Source organism: Hemicordylus capensis, chromosome 3, assembly GCF_027244095.1.
Source record: "Hemicordylus capensis ecotype Gifberg chromosome 3, rHemCap1.1.pri, whole genome shotgun sequence".
In the NCBI taxonomy this organism is placed as follows: Eukaryota; Metazoa; Chordata; class Lepidosauria; order Squamata; family Cordylidae; genus Hemicordylus; species Hemicordylus capensis.
This window is the reverse complement of record NC_069659.1, coordinates 29,700,017-29,716,245: the sequence shown is the minus strand read 5'-3', so window position 1 is coordinate 29,716,245 and position 16,229 is coordinate 29,700,017. Positions and strand designations below refer to the sequence as shown.

Genomic DNA, 16,229 nt, shown 5'->3' with positions numbered 1-16,229 from the left:
ATTTCTAGAGGCGAATGACCTTAAAACAGTGGTACATAGGCTGGTAGCCTCCAGGCTTGGCTACTGTAATGTGCTCTATGTGGGGCTGCCTTTGTACATAGTCCAGAAACTACAAATGGTACAGACTGCGGCAGCGAGATTGGTCTCTGGGACAACATGGAGGGACCACATAACACCAGTTTAGAAAGAACTGCACTGGCTGCCAATAGGTTTCTGGGTGAAATACAAAGTGCTTGTCCTTACCTATAAAGTCCTTACTGGCTTGGGTCCAGGCTATCTAAGAGAGCACCTCCTTTGTCATAAACCCTGCTGCCTGTTACGATCCTCTAGAGAGCTTGTTTGGTGGCGACCCATGACCGGGCTTTCTCTGTGGCTGCCCCAGGGCTTTGGAATATGCTCCCTACTGAAATAAGCACATCTCCTTCTCTGTTTGTTTTCAGGAAGAACTTCAAGACTCTCCTGTTTTCACAGGCTTTTAATTAGAATGAATTTCAACTTCTTTAAAACTTGTTTTAATATCTGTTTTATTCTATTGTTTTTATTATGTAACTTTAAAATATTTTAAATTTTGTACACTGCTTAGAGTATCAGGCAGTATAGAGATATGATAGATAGATAGATAGATAGATAGATAGATAGATAGATAGATAGATGATTGTGTAAATTCCCAGGCAGGCAAGAGAAAGAGGCTTGAGAAAGAGAGTGAGTGCGAAAGTGAGAGCGAGAGCAAGAGAGAGAGAGGGAGAGAGCGAGAGAGAGAGCGAGAGAGAGAGAGAGTGTGTAGTTTTGATCTAGAAGTTTGATCTTGAAAGAGATAGTTGGGGGCCTAAGAGCAGGGCAAGCATTCGCTTTCACCTGATCTGGGAGGTGGGACTTCGGGGCTGCAGTGTCTTGTTCCTCAGAGATGCTGGGATTGGAAGCAGGAGGGTTGAGGAGATGAGTGGAGGGAGAGATGGCCATGAGAAGGGATTTCTCCGTGGGTCCAGCTTCCTACAGCAGATAGGCAAGTTGTCTGGATCAGCAAAAAGACCAATTTGGAAGATGGCACGAAACACTGAATGTAGCCTGGCATGGCCTGTGCACAGTGGATCGCGCAAGGATTCAGTGATTTCAAGCTCTTTGGGGAGTGCAGGAGAGCACGTAGCTTGCGGGTTGCAATGGAGTGCCAAGTCAAAGGCATGAGGGAACACAGTGGGTTGCGGAACTGGGGATACTTATATCCCAAAATATGCCCTGGGGGCACATTCCTGCTGCTGTACTTTGCTGAGTAGAAGTGCTAGGATGTACCTGCATGGATTGCATTGTGTCTGATCGCTCTTCCTGGGTATGACAATGTGGGGATTGCCTTTTGTGTGAAAGGCTGATTGTGAAGAAAACCAGAGTATGCAGGGGCACCAAAGAATATCTGTGCTGGGATGGGCTCCCTGGTAGTTCTATCAATAGTTTCAGTACTTACACCTTCTAGGTCTACATCACTGACTCATCTCCCTGGTGATGGGGAGGCTGTTGCTCCACTGCCTTCTCTACTTTTCTTCCTGCCTGGCATATTCAGCTTGATAGTTGTTATCTCTTGCGAGAGGATAAAGGGAATTAAGATAGTTCATTCTGAGTTCAGAGTGGCCTTGGATGCCAGTTAACATGCTATAGTTAATTTTGGAATCTACTTAGTTGAGGCTACCACATAGGGAGAGGGGGTGCATCTTAGGCCCTGTTCCAATTTGCTTTGTTTGTAGCCAGATCTAGGGGTGATTAGCCCACTACCAACTAAGTGACCTGTCCCCATGTGTACCATAAACTGAGAGAGCTCAAGTTGCTATGAAGCTCTTGAGCATATTCAAAGTGCAATCTTCAAGCCCGGAGATGCACCTGCAAACAATGGGCTCCTGGGAGCCGGGCAGAATAAGCACAGCTAACAACATCACCACTCTTCTGGATGTTGGGGCAAAAAGACCTACTTACTCAGCATGTTGGAAAATCTTCCAAGCAGTGTTGCCTGTAATTTTTTTCATCTGTGTGCAAAATTAGTTTTGTTCTGGGCAGCAGTATCAAGGTAGTGCATTCAGAGTGGGGCCTTCCTGATTCAACCTGAGCAGGACCTAAAATTAACAGAGCAGATATCAAAAAACGTCTGAGCACATCTGCATGCCTTAGAAGGAACAGTGCCCCCAAGGTTTCATGTGGGCTTATGGGCTTAGCACAAAACCTTTATGGGCTTCGCACCTGTATATCTCTGAGATTGCCTCTCTCAGCCTGTTGTATCCTGTCCTGCGAGGTCTTCTCAGTTGGCCCTCCTTAGTGTCCTGGGCCCTGGTGTATTGAGTGGTGCCTGGGCCCTTAGGAGGGCCTTAATCGTGGCTGCCCCTCTTCTTTGGAACACCCTCCCCCCCAGATTCGTTCAGCCCCCTACTTGGTGGCTTTCAAGGCCCTTCTCAAGACCTACCTTTTCCACTAGGCTTTTGCCCTTTATATCATCATCATCATCATCATCATCATTAATAATTTACACTGTCAGACAGGTGTTATTGACTGGTTTGTTTTATCCAGACATCGAGTCCTTCCCAAGGACCTGGGATGGCTGAATTTTATCATCAATACTGTTGGTTATTATAGATATCGTCGCAAAACATAGGCTGTTCCCAGTAAAGCTGCTTTTTGTAATTGGCTGATGGTGATTTCTGTGGCCCCTATGGTGTTGAGGTGCTCTTCAAGGTCTTTTGGGACTGTACCCAGGGCGCCAATGACTACTGGGATGATTTGGGTCTTTTTCTGCCACAGCCTTTCAATTTCAATTTGTAGATCTTTGTATTTGGTGATTTTTTCTATTTCTTTTTCTTCTATTCTGCTATCCCCTGGTATTGCTATGTCAATTATTTTGACTTGTTTTTCTTTCTTCTCGACTACAGTTATATCTGGTGTATTGTGTGGCAGATGTTTGTCTGTTTGTAGTCGGAAGTACCATAATATTTTTACATCTTCATTTTCGACCACTTTTTCAATTGTATGGTCCCACAAATTTTTGGCTACACGTAGCTTGTATTTTTTGCAGATGTTCCAGTGTATCATCCCTGCTACCTTGTCATGCCTTTGTTTGTAGTCAGTCTGTGCGATCTTTTTACAACAGCTGATTAGGTGGTCCACTGTTTCATCTGCTTCTTTACAAAGGCGGCACTTGCTGTTTGTGGTTGATGTTTCTACTTTTGCTCTTATTGCATTTGTTCTTATTGCCTGTTCTTGTGCAGCCAGTATTAAACCCTCTGTTTCTTTCTTCAAGTTGCCATTCTTAAGCCATTGCCAGGTCTTGGTGATGTTTGATTTTCCACTTATGTTGTGCAAATATTGACCATGCAGGGGCTTATTTTCCCCTTTTTCTGCTCAGTTCTTGACTTGTTCTTTCTTGTAGGCCTGCTTTCTTTCATTGGTGTTGAATAGTTTCGCATTATTGACCATTTGAAGTGCATCTTCTGGTTGTTTGGTTCATGTGCTCAGTTATTTTTTGCTTTAGTTCATGTTGCTTTTCTGTTAAATGGCATTCAGGTTTTTGAGGTGAAGGCAAAGGGGAGGTTGCCTGGTTTTGATTTTGAAACAGTTCAGCAACATTAGCATCCTCTTTTCCCAACACCTCCTCCACCTTCGCCTGAGCAACTTCTTCAGTTGGTAGTAATTCTTCTTCTATATCTTGAGCCTGTGTTGCTCTTTGTAGTTCTTCAAGCTCAACAGCTGTGATGAATCTTCTCTGATCTGCTAGTTTTTGTTCTGTTATTTCTGTATCTGGATGCTTCTCTTTCCAAATTTGGTACATTCTTTTTAAGTAACCTCTTCTAGTTGGAATAGACTTGTAATAGCAGATCATTATTTCCTTGTTGGCATTTTTCGTATCTTTTTTCCGGTTAAGCGACGTTTCTTCTAGTAACCCTGCCGTCTCCAGCCCTGGTTGTTCAACTGAAGATCCTGAGTCCTGTTGCCCACTTGCCACCAGATGTCCAGGGACTTGAGCACCTAGCGCGGTCCTTGTTGACCTGGGCGATGACTGATCCGGTATAGATTTATTAATGTTAAATCTCACCATATTGTTGATGGGAGAGGCACTCTTTGTCTGGCTCCTCTGGTGAGACCTGTCCAGTATGGTGGGACCTCTAGCATAGCTCTCACTTTCCTCAGAGCACGCAAGCCCCACAACCATACCAAGGTAGTGCCTCACTGTCGGCATTATTTTCCTGGTATTATTTCTTGTTTACACAGTCAGACAGGTGTTATTGACTGGTATGTTTTATCCATCTTCTTCCTTCCCAAGGACCTGGGATGGCTGAATTTTATTGTCAATTGTTATAGATATCATCACAGAATATAGGCTGTTCCCAGTAAATCGGCTTTTTGTAATTGGCTGATGGTGATTTCTGTGGCTCCTGTGGTGTTGAGGTGCTCTTCAAGGTCTTTTGGAACTGCACCCAGGGCGCCAATGACCACTGGGATTATTTTGGTCTTCTTCTGCCACAGCCTTTCAATTTCAATTTGTAGATCTTTGTATTTGGTGATTTTTTCTATTTCTTTTTCTTCTATTCTGCTATCCCCTGGTATTGCTATGTCGATTATTTTCACTCGTTTTTCTTTCTTCTCGACTACAGTGATATCTGGTGTATTGTGTGGCAAATGTTTGTCTGTTTGTAGTCGGAAGTACCATAATATTTTTACATCTTCATTTTCGACCACTTTTTCAGTTTTATGGTCCCACCAATTTTTGGCTACATGTAGCTTGTATTTTTTGCAGATGTTCCAGTGTATCATCCCTTCTACTTTGTCATGCCTTTGTTTGTAGTCAGCCTGTGCAATCTTTTTACAACAGCTGATTAGGTGGTCCACGGTTTCATCTGCTTCTTTACAAAGGCGGCACTTGCTGTTTGTGGTTGATGTTTCTACTTTTGCTCTTATTGCATTCGTTCTTAGTGCCTGTTCTTGTGCAGCCAGTATTAAACCCTCTGTTTATTTCTTCAAGTTGCCATTCTTAAGCCATTGCCAGGTCTTGGTGATGTTTGATTTTCCTCTTATATTGTGCAAATATTGACCATGCAGTGGCTTATTTTTCCATTTTTCTGATCGGTTCTTGACCTGTTCTTTCTTGTAGGCCTGCTTTGTTTCATTGGTGTTGAATAGTTTCGCATTATTGACCATTTGAAGTGCATCTTCTTCACTGTCCTTGATATATTCTTAAAGGCCTCTTTTCTCCTCCTCTACTGTTTGATGGACTTGCAGCATTCCTCTTCCACCTGAGCTCCAAGGGAGGTATAGCCTATCGACATCACTGCAGGGGTGCAGAGCATGATTGATGGTCATGATTTTCCTGGTCTTTACGATCTAGCGTCTCTAGCTCTGCATTATTATTATTATTATTATTATTATTATTATTATTATTATTATTATTGCTATTGTTCACAGCCTGGAGTCTTTGGAGAAGGCAGTATATAAGAAAATTTTAATAAGTGAATGAATGAATGAATGAATGAGGGTCAGGTTGGTCCCATGAGGTCAGGCTTTGGCTACTTGCCATCTCAGGAGTCTCGTAAGACATGTATCTATTCAGGAGATGAGTTTTTCTTGCTCCTTTGGGGTGCAGTTCTGCCTTCACCCAGTAACCTGCTATTTCCCTGACAATGTCATCCTTACTCCTCCCTCACCAAACACACACTATTGATAAATTGTCCAAGTAAACATTAGGCTACTATGACATGATCTAAGTTGAACTGTGTCGTGTTTGAGCAAACAGTTGAAGTGGCATCTGGATTTCAAGAAAACTCATGCCATGATTTCTGAGCCCTAAAGCAAATCCTTTCCATGAATGTTATTGGGCTATAGATTTTCTAACCCCCTCTAAGCACAACACCTGTTCAGCATAATGTCTGCATAGGGCTACTGTTTCTGATAGCTGGCTGTACAATTAGAACCCCCCCCCCCACACCCTGCCTGGTTTCTCCCATTCATCACAAACCACGGGGGAACTGATTGCACAGCTGCCAGTCAGAAAGAGTGGCGCCAGCTGGAGGGCTGCAGTTGGAAGACATGGAGAAGGCTGGCTATCTGCTCGGGTAGCTGAGCACAACCCTCCCCTCCAATTGTCAGTGTTAGCAGTGAAAGAGTCCTAGTCAGAGCCCTGCTGCTTCTGGAGACATTCCTTCTCTGTGGAAAGCCAAAGGCCTCTTGGGACCAAAGGAGGTTCGTGGGCTCTTTGTCTTGTTCCTTCTTGTTTAACTGGCATTGTTCTTTCCTCTCCACACAAACTTATCTTCCCATTAGCAGGTATTATCGCGGTCATAAACCACATTCCGATACTCCTGACCTTAACTTACCTGTACTTTCTTTGCTCTCTGGCCCTAGAAGGCTTCCTCCAGTTTCTTATTTCTGCCAGTCCCACATGCCCCTCTTTCCCTGTCTCTTATGCCTAAACAGACTTTGTGAAATTGAAATAATCTGCATTAAACAAATAAAATTTGCTCGTAACATGAAACTGGAGGTTGCTGGACCTGTGGTTAATTTTTCGAACCATGAATCGCATCGCAGACATTCATCCAGCCGTGGTCGGGAAACCTCCATTTTCAGGGCAGGGGAGCCCTTCCCTTTTCCTGGTGTGCCAACGCAACATCTCCATAGCACTCGCATTGCCTCGAGAACTTGATAGAACCTGATAGAACTTTTGCAAAGTGACCCTTCACACACACTTCCAGGGATGCCTTTCATGCACCCAAAGGAGATTTTGACTCTCCATGTGTCCAGATGTAGCCAGGTGAGCAGACTGGAGAAACACTTTAATCTGGCCAGGGACAGATCTTTACTCTCATTTAAATTTCCTGGGTTCAGACCGGCATTTCGCCATATGCAGAACTGCTACTGTGGGTCCATGTGAGAGAAGGGAACCCCGATTTCCAGCAACCCCAGAAGAGTGAGTCACTGTTCCAAGTTGAACCAAGGATGGACGTGTTCAAATGATGGATGGGCTGCCAGAGGGCGTGTTTTGATAGTTTCTTCATGGCAGTCATCAAGACAGGGAGAGCTGTTTCTGGGGTATCCATTCCTGCATTTTGCTTATATAGCCATCCTTGCTGGGTGGCATGTGCCATCCAGCTCCCATGCCCTGGGACACTCGTGTAAGAGACCAGTCTGTGGGAGAAGGGATGTTCTGGAAGAGAGCTGTGTCTAAAAGCCATGCATTAAGTAAATATGTTAAATTAATAGTATGTCTTAATTTATATTACATAAGCTGTCTTCACTGATGGAAAGGCAGGGCAGGTCAGAAAGAGAAAGAAAGAATGGAGGTAAGTAAGTAAGTTGTCAAAGATTGTCAATCTGGTTTGCATTTGAATGGGAGATATTGGTGAGCACGGTAAGATATTCCTCTTAGGGGATGGGGCTGCTCTGGGAAGTGTATTTGCATGCTTGCATGAAGAAGGTTCCAAGTTATCTCCCTGATATCTCCAAGATAGGACAACAAAAATTTTATTGAACCAACAAATTACGAAAGCATACAGTGCATTAACAAAGCACAATTATATACGAAGTGGTTGTTTGTACATCATATATACAAAGATTTACACACAAGGATTTGGTAACCAACAGGGTTATAAAGTATATGCAGGCAGTACTGTAACTCAGGGGGGTGGGATTTCAATGCACATCAGGTAATCGGCGGCGGGGGGGGGGGTTACATCCAATGTCCATTTCCACAATTTGTTCCATTGCTGTTTAGAAGAGATACACTTGCCTTTCTGCACACAACCATACAGACTTTTCCAGAAGAAATTTACTGTCTTATCCACGTGAACCTCTTGATCACATCTTCCCTCCCTGTTCCTATGCAGGAGCATTGCATAAATGGCATAGGGGTTTACTAACCTGTTTACAAGAAGGGGAACGTTCCAATTCCCTAGAATGAGGGCACCCTTAGGGGATGGAGCTGCTCTGGGAAGAGCAGAAGGTTCCAAGTTCCATCCCTGGCATCTCCCAGATAGGGCTGAGAAAGGCTCCTGCCTGCAATCTTGGAGAAACCACTGCCAGTCTGTGTAGACAATACTGAGCTAGATGGACCGATAGTCTGACTTGGTCTAAGGCAGCTTCCTATGTTCCAGACATAATTCTCTGCCATGAATCAAACTGTGTGTTAAGCTGTTAAACTATAATAGTTGTAAAATCCTCCAAAATTCTTCCTCTACTTTTTCACCAAGTTCCTGGATGCTTTGCATACTTTTGACTTTGTCTTGGATGCTATCCAACTCAATTCCCAGAAACTCTGTTTTATTTCTGAGAAGGAAACTGTAAAGGGCTTGTCCATTACAGTTTTCTATTTCCAAAGGTCATTTCCTTGATCCTGTAGATGATGTATGAAAAACAGGATACAGGGTGACTTTGACCGGAAGAGGTCTTAGGATATAAATTCTCACAGCAGTTTTATTCTCCCCTATGCTCCTGCAGCTAAACCCAGAGCAGATTGCCTCCCATGGACCTCTCCATCAGGGCAGTGTCCTTCATCCTCTCCTGCTGCCTCTGCATTGTAGAAGCTTGGGATTATAATTCCATTCTCACAGTGCCAAATGGAGGACCATGGGGTACGTGGGGGTCTGTCCAGATGTGTCCCTCAGGTCATGCACATGGTTTCTCACTGAAGGTAAGTCTCCTGGTTTTTCGGCACCCCGATGCCAAGTTGTTTTTACAGTCAGCTACCTTTAAATGGTCTTCTCTCTTTGCTTTCTGAACACTCCACAGAAAATTGTTCTAGAACTCAAAGAGGGAGGTGGGAAAAGGGTATGTCAGGGAAGGACTCTCACTAAAGCTGGATATCAGCCAGTGTAAATAAATGTTCAAAGGAACGTAATGTTCCATGTTATGCTCCCTTCGAATTTGACCCAACACTGCCATTTAACACCCCCTAAGCTATTGGAGACCAGGCCAGGTGAGTTTATGGTAAATCTGGAACCCAGAAAGAGTGAGAAAGAGAGCGAGATGGTGAGCCAAAAGGTGATACTGAAATTCTCCTCTTATCAGTTTTGGTCTCATCAATCTGAGTCCCATTTAATTGGCTGAATGCATCTTTTGGTGAGAACTGGAATGCGTATCTCTAGGAATAACTAAATGTTGCTGTGTGCTGCTAGGTGCACTTGAGGAGAGCTAACGGATCTCATCGTCTGTTTGGAATTTGAAGGTCTGTGGACTGGGAATAAACATCTGAATTTGAATTGAATTTGATGTAGTCAAATACTATCCATTTCAGTCTGTAAGGCTGTGTGCATTGGTAATTCTCACTGAGAACAGCATGCCTTTCTTGTGTAGAAATGCAGGTGGCATTGCAAGTCTGGAATTATCTGCAACTTTATTATAGTCTCTTTCTCCATTCTTCACCAGGTAGAACCAAGCCAAGGTCGTGGAGATGATACAGCCCTGAATGGTATCCGCCTGTACTGCACTACAGGTGGAGTAATTGAGTCTTCAGTTGGACCGTGAGTGTATATTTACATTCTCTTCCTCCTTAACTATGTTGCTTAGAAAGGGCTAGTTGAAATCCTTTAAAGTGTAAAGTGTGCCATCAAATTGATTTTATTCTTCTGGTGCCCACAGAGCCTTGTGGTTTTCTTTGGTAGAATACAGGAGAGGTTTACTATTGCCTCCTCCAGCGCAATATGAGAAGATGCTGTTCAGCATCTTCCTCTATCGCTGCTGCCTATATAGGACCAGTGGGGATTCGAACCGGCAACCATCTGCTTGTTAGTCAATCATTTCCCTGCTGCGCCACTTAAGGTGAAATCTTTTACACTCAGTTAAATCAGCATCAGCAAATGATAATGTCAGAGTCTGTCTCCTCAGACTAAACTAGACATAATAGATTATCTGTGCTCATAACAGATGATAGATGATTTATATATCAGCTATTATCTATAGAAGTGTGACCTCATTCAGAACTGGCAGATCAAAATCATCTCCCAACCCTGCACAATAAGTACCTCCGTCTTATCTGGATTCAGTCTCAGTTTGTTATCTCTCATCCAGCCCATCACCAAATCCAGGCAGGCATTTAGGGAGGTTAGACCTTCTCCTGATGATGGAGACATGGAGAAAAAGATTTGGGTGTCATCAGCATACTGATAAAACCCTGCACCAAATCTCCTGATGATCTCTCCCAGTGGTTTCATGTAGATGTTAAACAACATCAGAGAGAGCCAGGAGGGACACCACACCGTTCAGATTTTGAAGAACAACAGTTCATGAGGGACACTATCTGGAAACTGCCCATGAGGTAGGAGTGGAACCACTGCAAAGCAGTGCTTCCCAAACCCCTCAGGTGCTCCAGAAGGATACTATGGTCAATAGTATCAAAAGCCACCGAGAGGTCCAAAAGGTCCAATATGAGGTTCAAAAGGGACCAATATTGGTCCGAATACGAGATATTTTATCCACAAAAACCCATTAAATATGTCATAGCAGGTAATAGATGGTTCCAAGTTATGGTTCAAGGGAGGAGGGGCACTTACCCTCTCACAGCCCTGAACAACTCTGCTGGACATGAACATGCATAGCCAGCATGGTGCCAGAATGGAGCCAGCGTGGTGTAGTGGTTAGAGAGCTGGACTAGGACCGGGGAGACCCGAGTTCAAATCCCCATTCAGCCATGATACTAGCTGGGTGCCTCTGGGCCAGTCACTTCTCTCTCAGCCTAACTTACTTCACAGGGTTGTTAGGAGGAGAAACTTAAGTATGTAGTACACCGCTCTGGGCTCCTTGGAGGAAGAGCGGGATATAAATGTAAAATAATAATAATAATAATAATAATAATAATAATAATAATAACAACAACTGTTGTAAAAAGTTCACACAGACTGACTACAAACAAAACCATGACAAGGTAGCAGGGATGATACACTGGAACATCTGCAAAAAATGCAAGCTACCTGTAGCCAAAAATTGGTGGAACCATAAAATTGAAAAAGTTGTAGAGAATGAAGATGCAAAAATATTATGGGACTTCCGACTACAAACAGACAAACATCTTCCACACAATACACCAGATATAACTGTAGTCGAGAAGAAAGAAAAACAAGTCAAAATAATCGACATAGCAATACCAGGGGATAGCAGAATAGAAGAAAGAGAAAGAGAAAAAAATCACCAAATACAAAGATCTACAAATTGAAATTGAAAGGCTGTGGCAGAAAAAAAACCAAAATAATCCCAGTGGTAATTGCTGCCCTAGGTGCAATTCCAAAACAACTTGAAGAGCACCTCAGCACCATAGGAGCCACAGAAATCACCATCAGCCAATTACAAAAAGCAGCTTTACTGGGAACAGACTATATTCTGCGACCATATCTATAATAACAGCAACAACATTGATAATAAAGTTCAGCCATCCCAGGTCCTTGGGAAGGACTCAATGTCTGGATAAAACAAACCAGTCAATAGCACCTGTCTGACTGTGTAAACAAGAAAAAATAATAAACAACACAGGCTGAAAAGAATCTTTTCTTTGCTGCCCATATTGACAGAGCATAAATCTTCAAATATGCTCTATGTTGTAATCTGTTGAATTCGAGTTGAGTCTTCTTCCACTTGTGCTCTAGTCATCTATCTTGCCACTTCAGCCCCCATAGTTCTTCTGTTTACCAAGGGGCCAATTTTGAAGCAGGTCAGAGAGGACACTTAGGAGCAATCATATCCACTGTTCTGGTGAGTTTGTTGTTCCAATTCTCCACCAGGGCATCAACAGGATCACCTGCAGAGCCAACAGTAAATCCCTCCAAGGCTTCTTGCAATCTGATTGGATCCAATAACCTTCTCGAGCAGACCATTCTAATGGGCCCCTCTCCCCTGCAAAGGTGGGGTGTGACTGTGAGTCCAACCTTAACTAGATGGTGGTCTGTCTATGACAATGGGGAAATCACAGGAGTCTCCACCTACAGAACACCACCCTTATCAGAGTGAAAGACCAGATCAAGCATGTGATCAGCAACGTGTGTTGGTCCTGAGAACCCTTGGCCATAGTCATCATGGCTGCTATGAACTCCTCAGCTGCCCCAGACAAATTGGTCAAAAGTGGACATTGAGGTCCCCTAGCACCACAAGCATGGGGGACTCCAATGCCAAACCCGGGACCAAGTCCATCAGGGACTCCATTGGGCAGCAGGGCGATCAATACACCAACAGAAGTCCCAGTCTATCCCTGACTAAATTTAGGTACACACGTTCAATATAGTCAGACACTTCAACAGAGATCCTAGCCAGGGACAGGTTATTTTTATAGACCACAGCCACTCCACCTCCCCACCCATGTCTCCGCATCTGCTCCTCAACAGAGTACCCTGGAGGGAGAAGCTGGGACCAGACTGGGCCACCAGCCTCCCCCAACCAAGTCTCTGTAATACATACCAGGTCTGCCCCTTCATCCAAAATCAAATCATTGACGGTTTCCGACTTATTCTGGACAGACCTGGCATGACAAGGTGAGAGTCTGTGGGAGGTTGGTGCTGCTCCCCAAGGTCAAAGAGCTGTCAGGACAGCCAGAAGGGGAAACAGCTAATAGAGTTCTGACTTCCCTTCCCCTGTAATGACTCACTGACCTGCCAAGTGCCAACTTTACTTCTTTTATTCCCACCACCACCACCACTGGAATAGCCGCCCCATAGCCAGCGGACATGCCCACTGTATCCCCATCCCCAGACAAACCAAGATACATCTGAAACACCCAGGACCAAAAAACAACAGAAGCCAAAATAATACCAACTGGCCATCACTATCCCCTAAGGTGGCTCCCCAAAAAGGGCGACTCCCATTGGTGTCACCCCGCAAGTGGTGGGCCTGCCACCACAGGGCAGCAGCCCTTTTATAAGCCAAGGGAGATGGCTAATCTGGGCAGATGGTCCTCAGGAACTGCTGACTCACTCCCCCTGGCCCTGATCACACACAGACTTACCCACCGGGCAGCAGCCATCTCTGGGAAGTCTTCCTCCCTGCAAGGCTTCTGACTAATTAAATATTATTTATAGCTAATTAAATATTATTAAAATCCAGGCTGAAAAGATGGATCTTCATGACTCTCTTGAAAGCCTCTAAATATGATAAGACTCTTATCTCAAGGGGAGTGTTTTCCACAACCTAAGGGCAACAACTGAGAAGCCCCGATCCCAGGTTGACACCAGATGAACTGGTGGCACCCAAAGATGAAGCTCTTCTAATTATCTTATTGCGTGTTGGAGATCTCATATAACTTGAGTCTAAACCATTCAGGCCTTTAAAGGTGATAGCTAACACTTTATACTGCATCCAGAAACATATCGGCAGCCAATGAAATTATTTAAGAACAGGAATTATCTGGACCCTCTGAGTTGCCCTGGAGATTCATCTAGCTGCCACATTTTGACTAACTGAGGTTTCCAAACTATGTGCAATTGCAGTAGTCTAGCCTGAAGGTTATCAGCTGATGCACCATTGTTTTGAGGTCATTCCCTTCAAGGGATGTCATATCAGTTGAAGCTGGTAAAATGTGCTCCTGGCCATAGCCTTAACCTGAGACCAGGATCCAAAAACACTCCCTGGATCCTGGTGGGACCAGGATCCAAAAACACTCCCAAACTATGTATCTGTGATTTCTGGGGGAGTGTGACCCTATCCAGAACAGGAGATTCTATCCCATCCTCCAAATTATGACTGCCCCCCCCGAGCACCTCTGTCTTGCTTGGATTCAGCTTCAATTTATTATCCCTCATTCAGCCTATAACTGCCTGTAGGCAGGCATTTAGGGAGGATCAAGGAACCCTTGGCAAGGGATGCAGCATGGCTGGCTTCTGGAGGAGCGGGAGATTCCCAGAAACCAATTTTCTGAGAATTCCTGCCTCAGTGAGGTCACCCATGCCTCATTCCCTGCTGTTACCAAGGGTTCCTGAACCCTTGGGTGATGCAGACTCAAATCCTCACTCAGGACTCTGGGCCAGTCAGTTCTTTCTCAGTCTAACCTCTATCACAGGGTTATTGGGAGGATAAACATAACCATGTATATTGCTCTGGACTCCTTTGAAGAAAAGCAGGATATAAATGTAAAAATAAATAAATATTATTTTGTGTGTGCAACTGTATTTGCATTCATTTTAGAAGGGAACCTGGGTACAGGCCCCTCAACTGCATGATACATATGGGAAGTGTACTGCTGTACTTGTGTTCCACATGTGTGAATAATTGTACCAGTATACAGATCTGTACCTATGTACACTGTACACTTGTATGAATGTTCAACATAATGCCTGAACCGAGCTTCTGGGAACATGCAGCAGGAACATTTGTTCCAATGTGTATGTTCTGGAGGAGAGCTGTGTCTAAAAGCGATCATTAATAGCTTAAATAAATAGTATATCTTAATTTATATTATGTAAGCTTTACATAATATAAATAAGAAGTCTTTACTACTTCTGGTAGAAAGGCAGGGCAGAAAGAAAGAAAGAGCGAGAGAGAGATTTGGAAACTTTTGATTTCCAAAATGAATTCAATATTACCTTTCTAGTAAACAAAAAGAAGATAAGGCACCAGTCAAATCATGAAGAGTAGAGGAAATCTCAAAAGTGCATGAGGATAAATCTATTAGGGCTCACATTTCCGTCCAAAATACCCTTCTTCTGGGTAACCAAGTCAGTATAGTCAAAATAAACAATCTGAAACAATGAGGTCATTCACACAATCAAAACCTGTGTTCTTCCTGGGTTTTGGAGCTGTCTGTGCTCCCAGGTAGGGCTGAGCAACATCCATCTGAAACCCTGGGAGGCTACTGCCAGTCAGGGTAGATGGCATTGAGCCAGATGGACCTATGGTGTGAGCTGATCGAAGTCAGCCTCCTACTGTATGTTCATTTACATGGAAGAGGGGCTGTAGCTCTGAGACACAGTACATGCTTTGTTAGCAGAGTCTCAGGTTCAGTTCAGTCCTTTGCATTTGGAGAAGATTCAATTGTAGAACTATATAGAGCTGCTTCCACTCAGTGTAGACATTTCTGAACTAGATGAACCAATGGTCTGACTCAGAATAAGGCAGCTTCCTATGCTTTGAATTCTACAGTAGCTAGGTAAGGTTGCAACAGGAACTCACCTGATGATGGAGAAGCAAACCATTCTGCTCTAATCTGGAGTCATGTTGCCTCATCAAAATTTCTTTTCACAACAGATAAAGGACTACAACAAACAACAACAACAACAACAACTATTAACTGAAAAAAGGGAAGGCAGATTTATTGCTGGCTAGTGGATACAAAAAGCAAAAGCATTATGTTATTTTGTAGAGAGTACACTTCTGGTTATTAGAAGCTGGAGACCACTGGTGGGATAGTCTATCTCTGTATTGACCCACTTGTGATCCTCCTTGAGGTTGGCCACTTCTCTGTAGAAACAACTATGCTAGGTGTTTCTTTGCTCCTTTCCCAGCAACACTTATGGCATATTGTATCCTTAATGTGAAACTTTGAGAAATAAGGCATGACCACTATTTGAATACCTGCATTGCATATGTTTCTTGGGCTATTAAAGTCTTTGTTATCTTTATCAGGTGGGGAAGCTGGACAGGGATTCAATATTGTCCCAAGGGCAACCTGATTTCCTTTTCTCTGAGAGTGGAAGGCCGTCAAGGGAAAGGTGACGATACAGCAGCCAACAACATCCAGTTCACTTGTGATGATGGGATTGGTCTGATGGGCAACGGACTTGGTTGGGGCAGTTTTGGTCCATGGAGTCACCGGTGCTTTTCTGGTTACATGTGTGGGATCCAGACAAGAATAGAGGGTTCTCAAGGCAAGGGTGATGACACGGCACTTAATGATGTGAAGTTTTTCTGCTGTAGCTGAACCATTTGTCTGGTGGCAACTCAGGAGCAGGCCTTCTCTGTAGTCGCTCCTGGGCTCTGGCATGCACTCCCTCTAGCCATTCATGTTTCAACTTCTTTACTCGCCTTTAAAAGAGCCCTCAAGACTCTTTAAAATTTGTCGGTTTTAATTGTGTGATTGATTTTAAATTGTTGAATTGTTTGAACTTTTTATATGTATTGTAATTGTTTTATGTTAAATGCCCAGAGACGAAAGTTTGGATGGTATATAAATGTGATAAATAAAAATAAATAAAATGAAAAAGACATATATATTTTTAGCCTGGCTTTTAGTAAACTGTTTATGTTTTAAATCGTTGCTCTAATGTTTATTTTATGTTGCCTTTAATGTATTTACTTTTGTT

At 43.6% G+C, this 16,229-nt stretch overlaps 1 protein-coding gene across 1 annotated transcript; it reads left to right on the top strand.

Moving 5' to 3' along the window:
- The first annotated feature begins 8,456 nt into the window (after positions 1-8,456).
- On the top strand, positions 8,457-16,183 carry LOC128351145 (vitelline membrane outer layer protein 1-like). The gene is made up of 3 exons (XM_053310350.1): positions 8,457-8,647; positions 9,382-9,476; positions 15,553-16,183. Exons 1-3 carry the CDS (start codon positions 8,480-8,482, stop codon positions 15,845-15,847), a joined length of 558 nt encoding a protein of 185 aa, XP_053166325.1. The 5' UTR covers positions 8,457-8,479; the 3' UTR covers positions 15,848-16,183.
- The last annotated feature ends 46 nt before the right edge of the window (positions 16,184-16,229 follow it).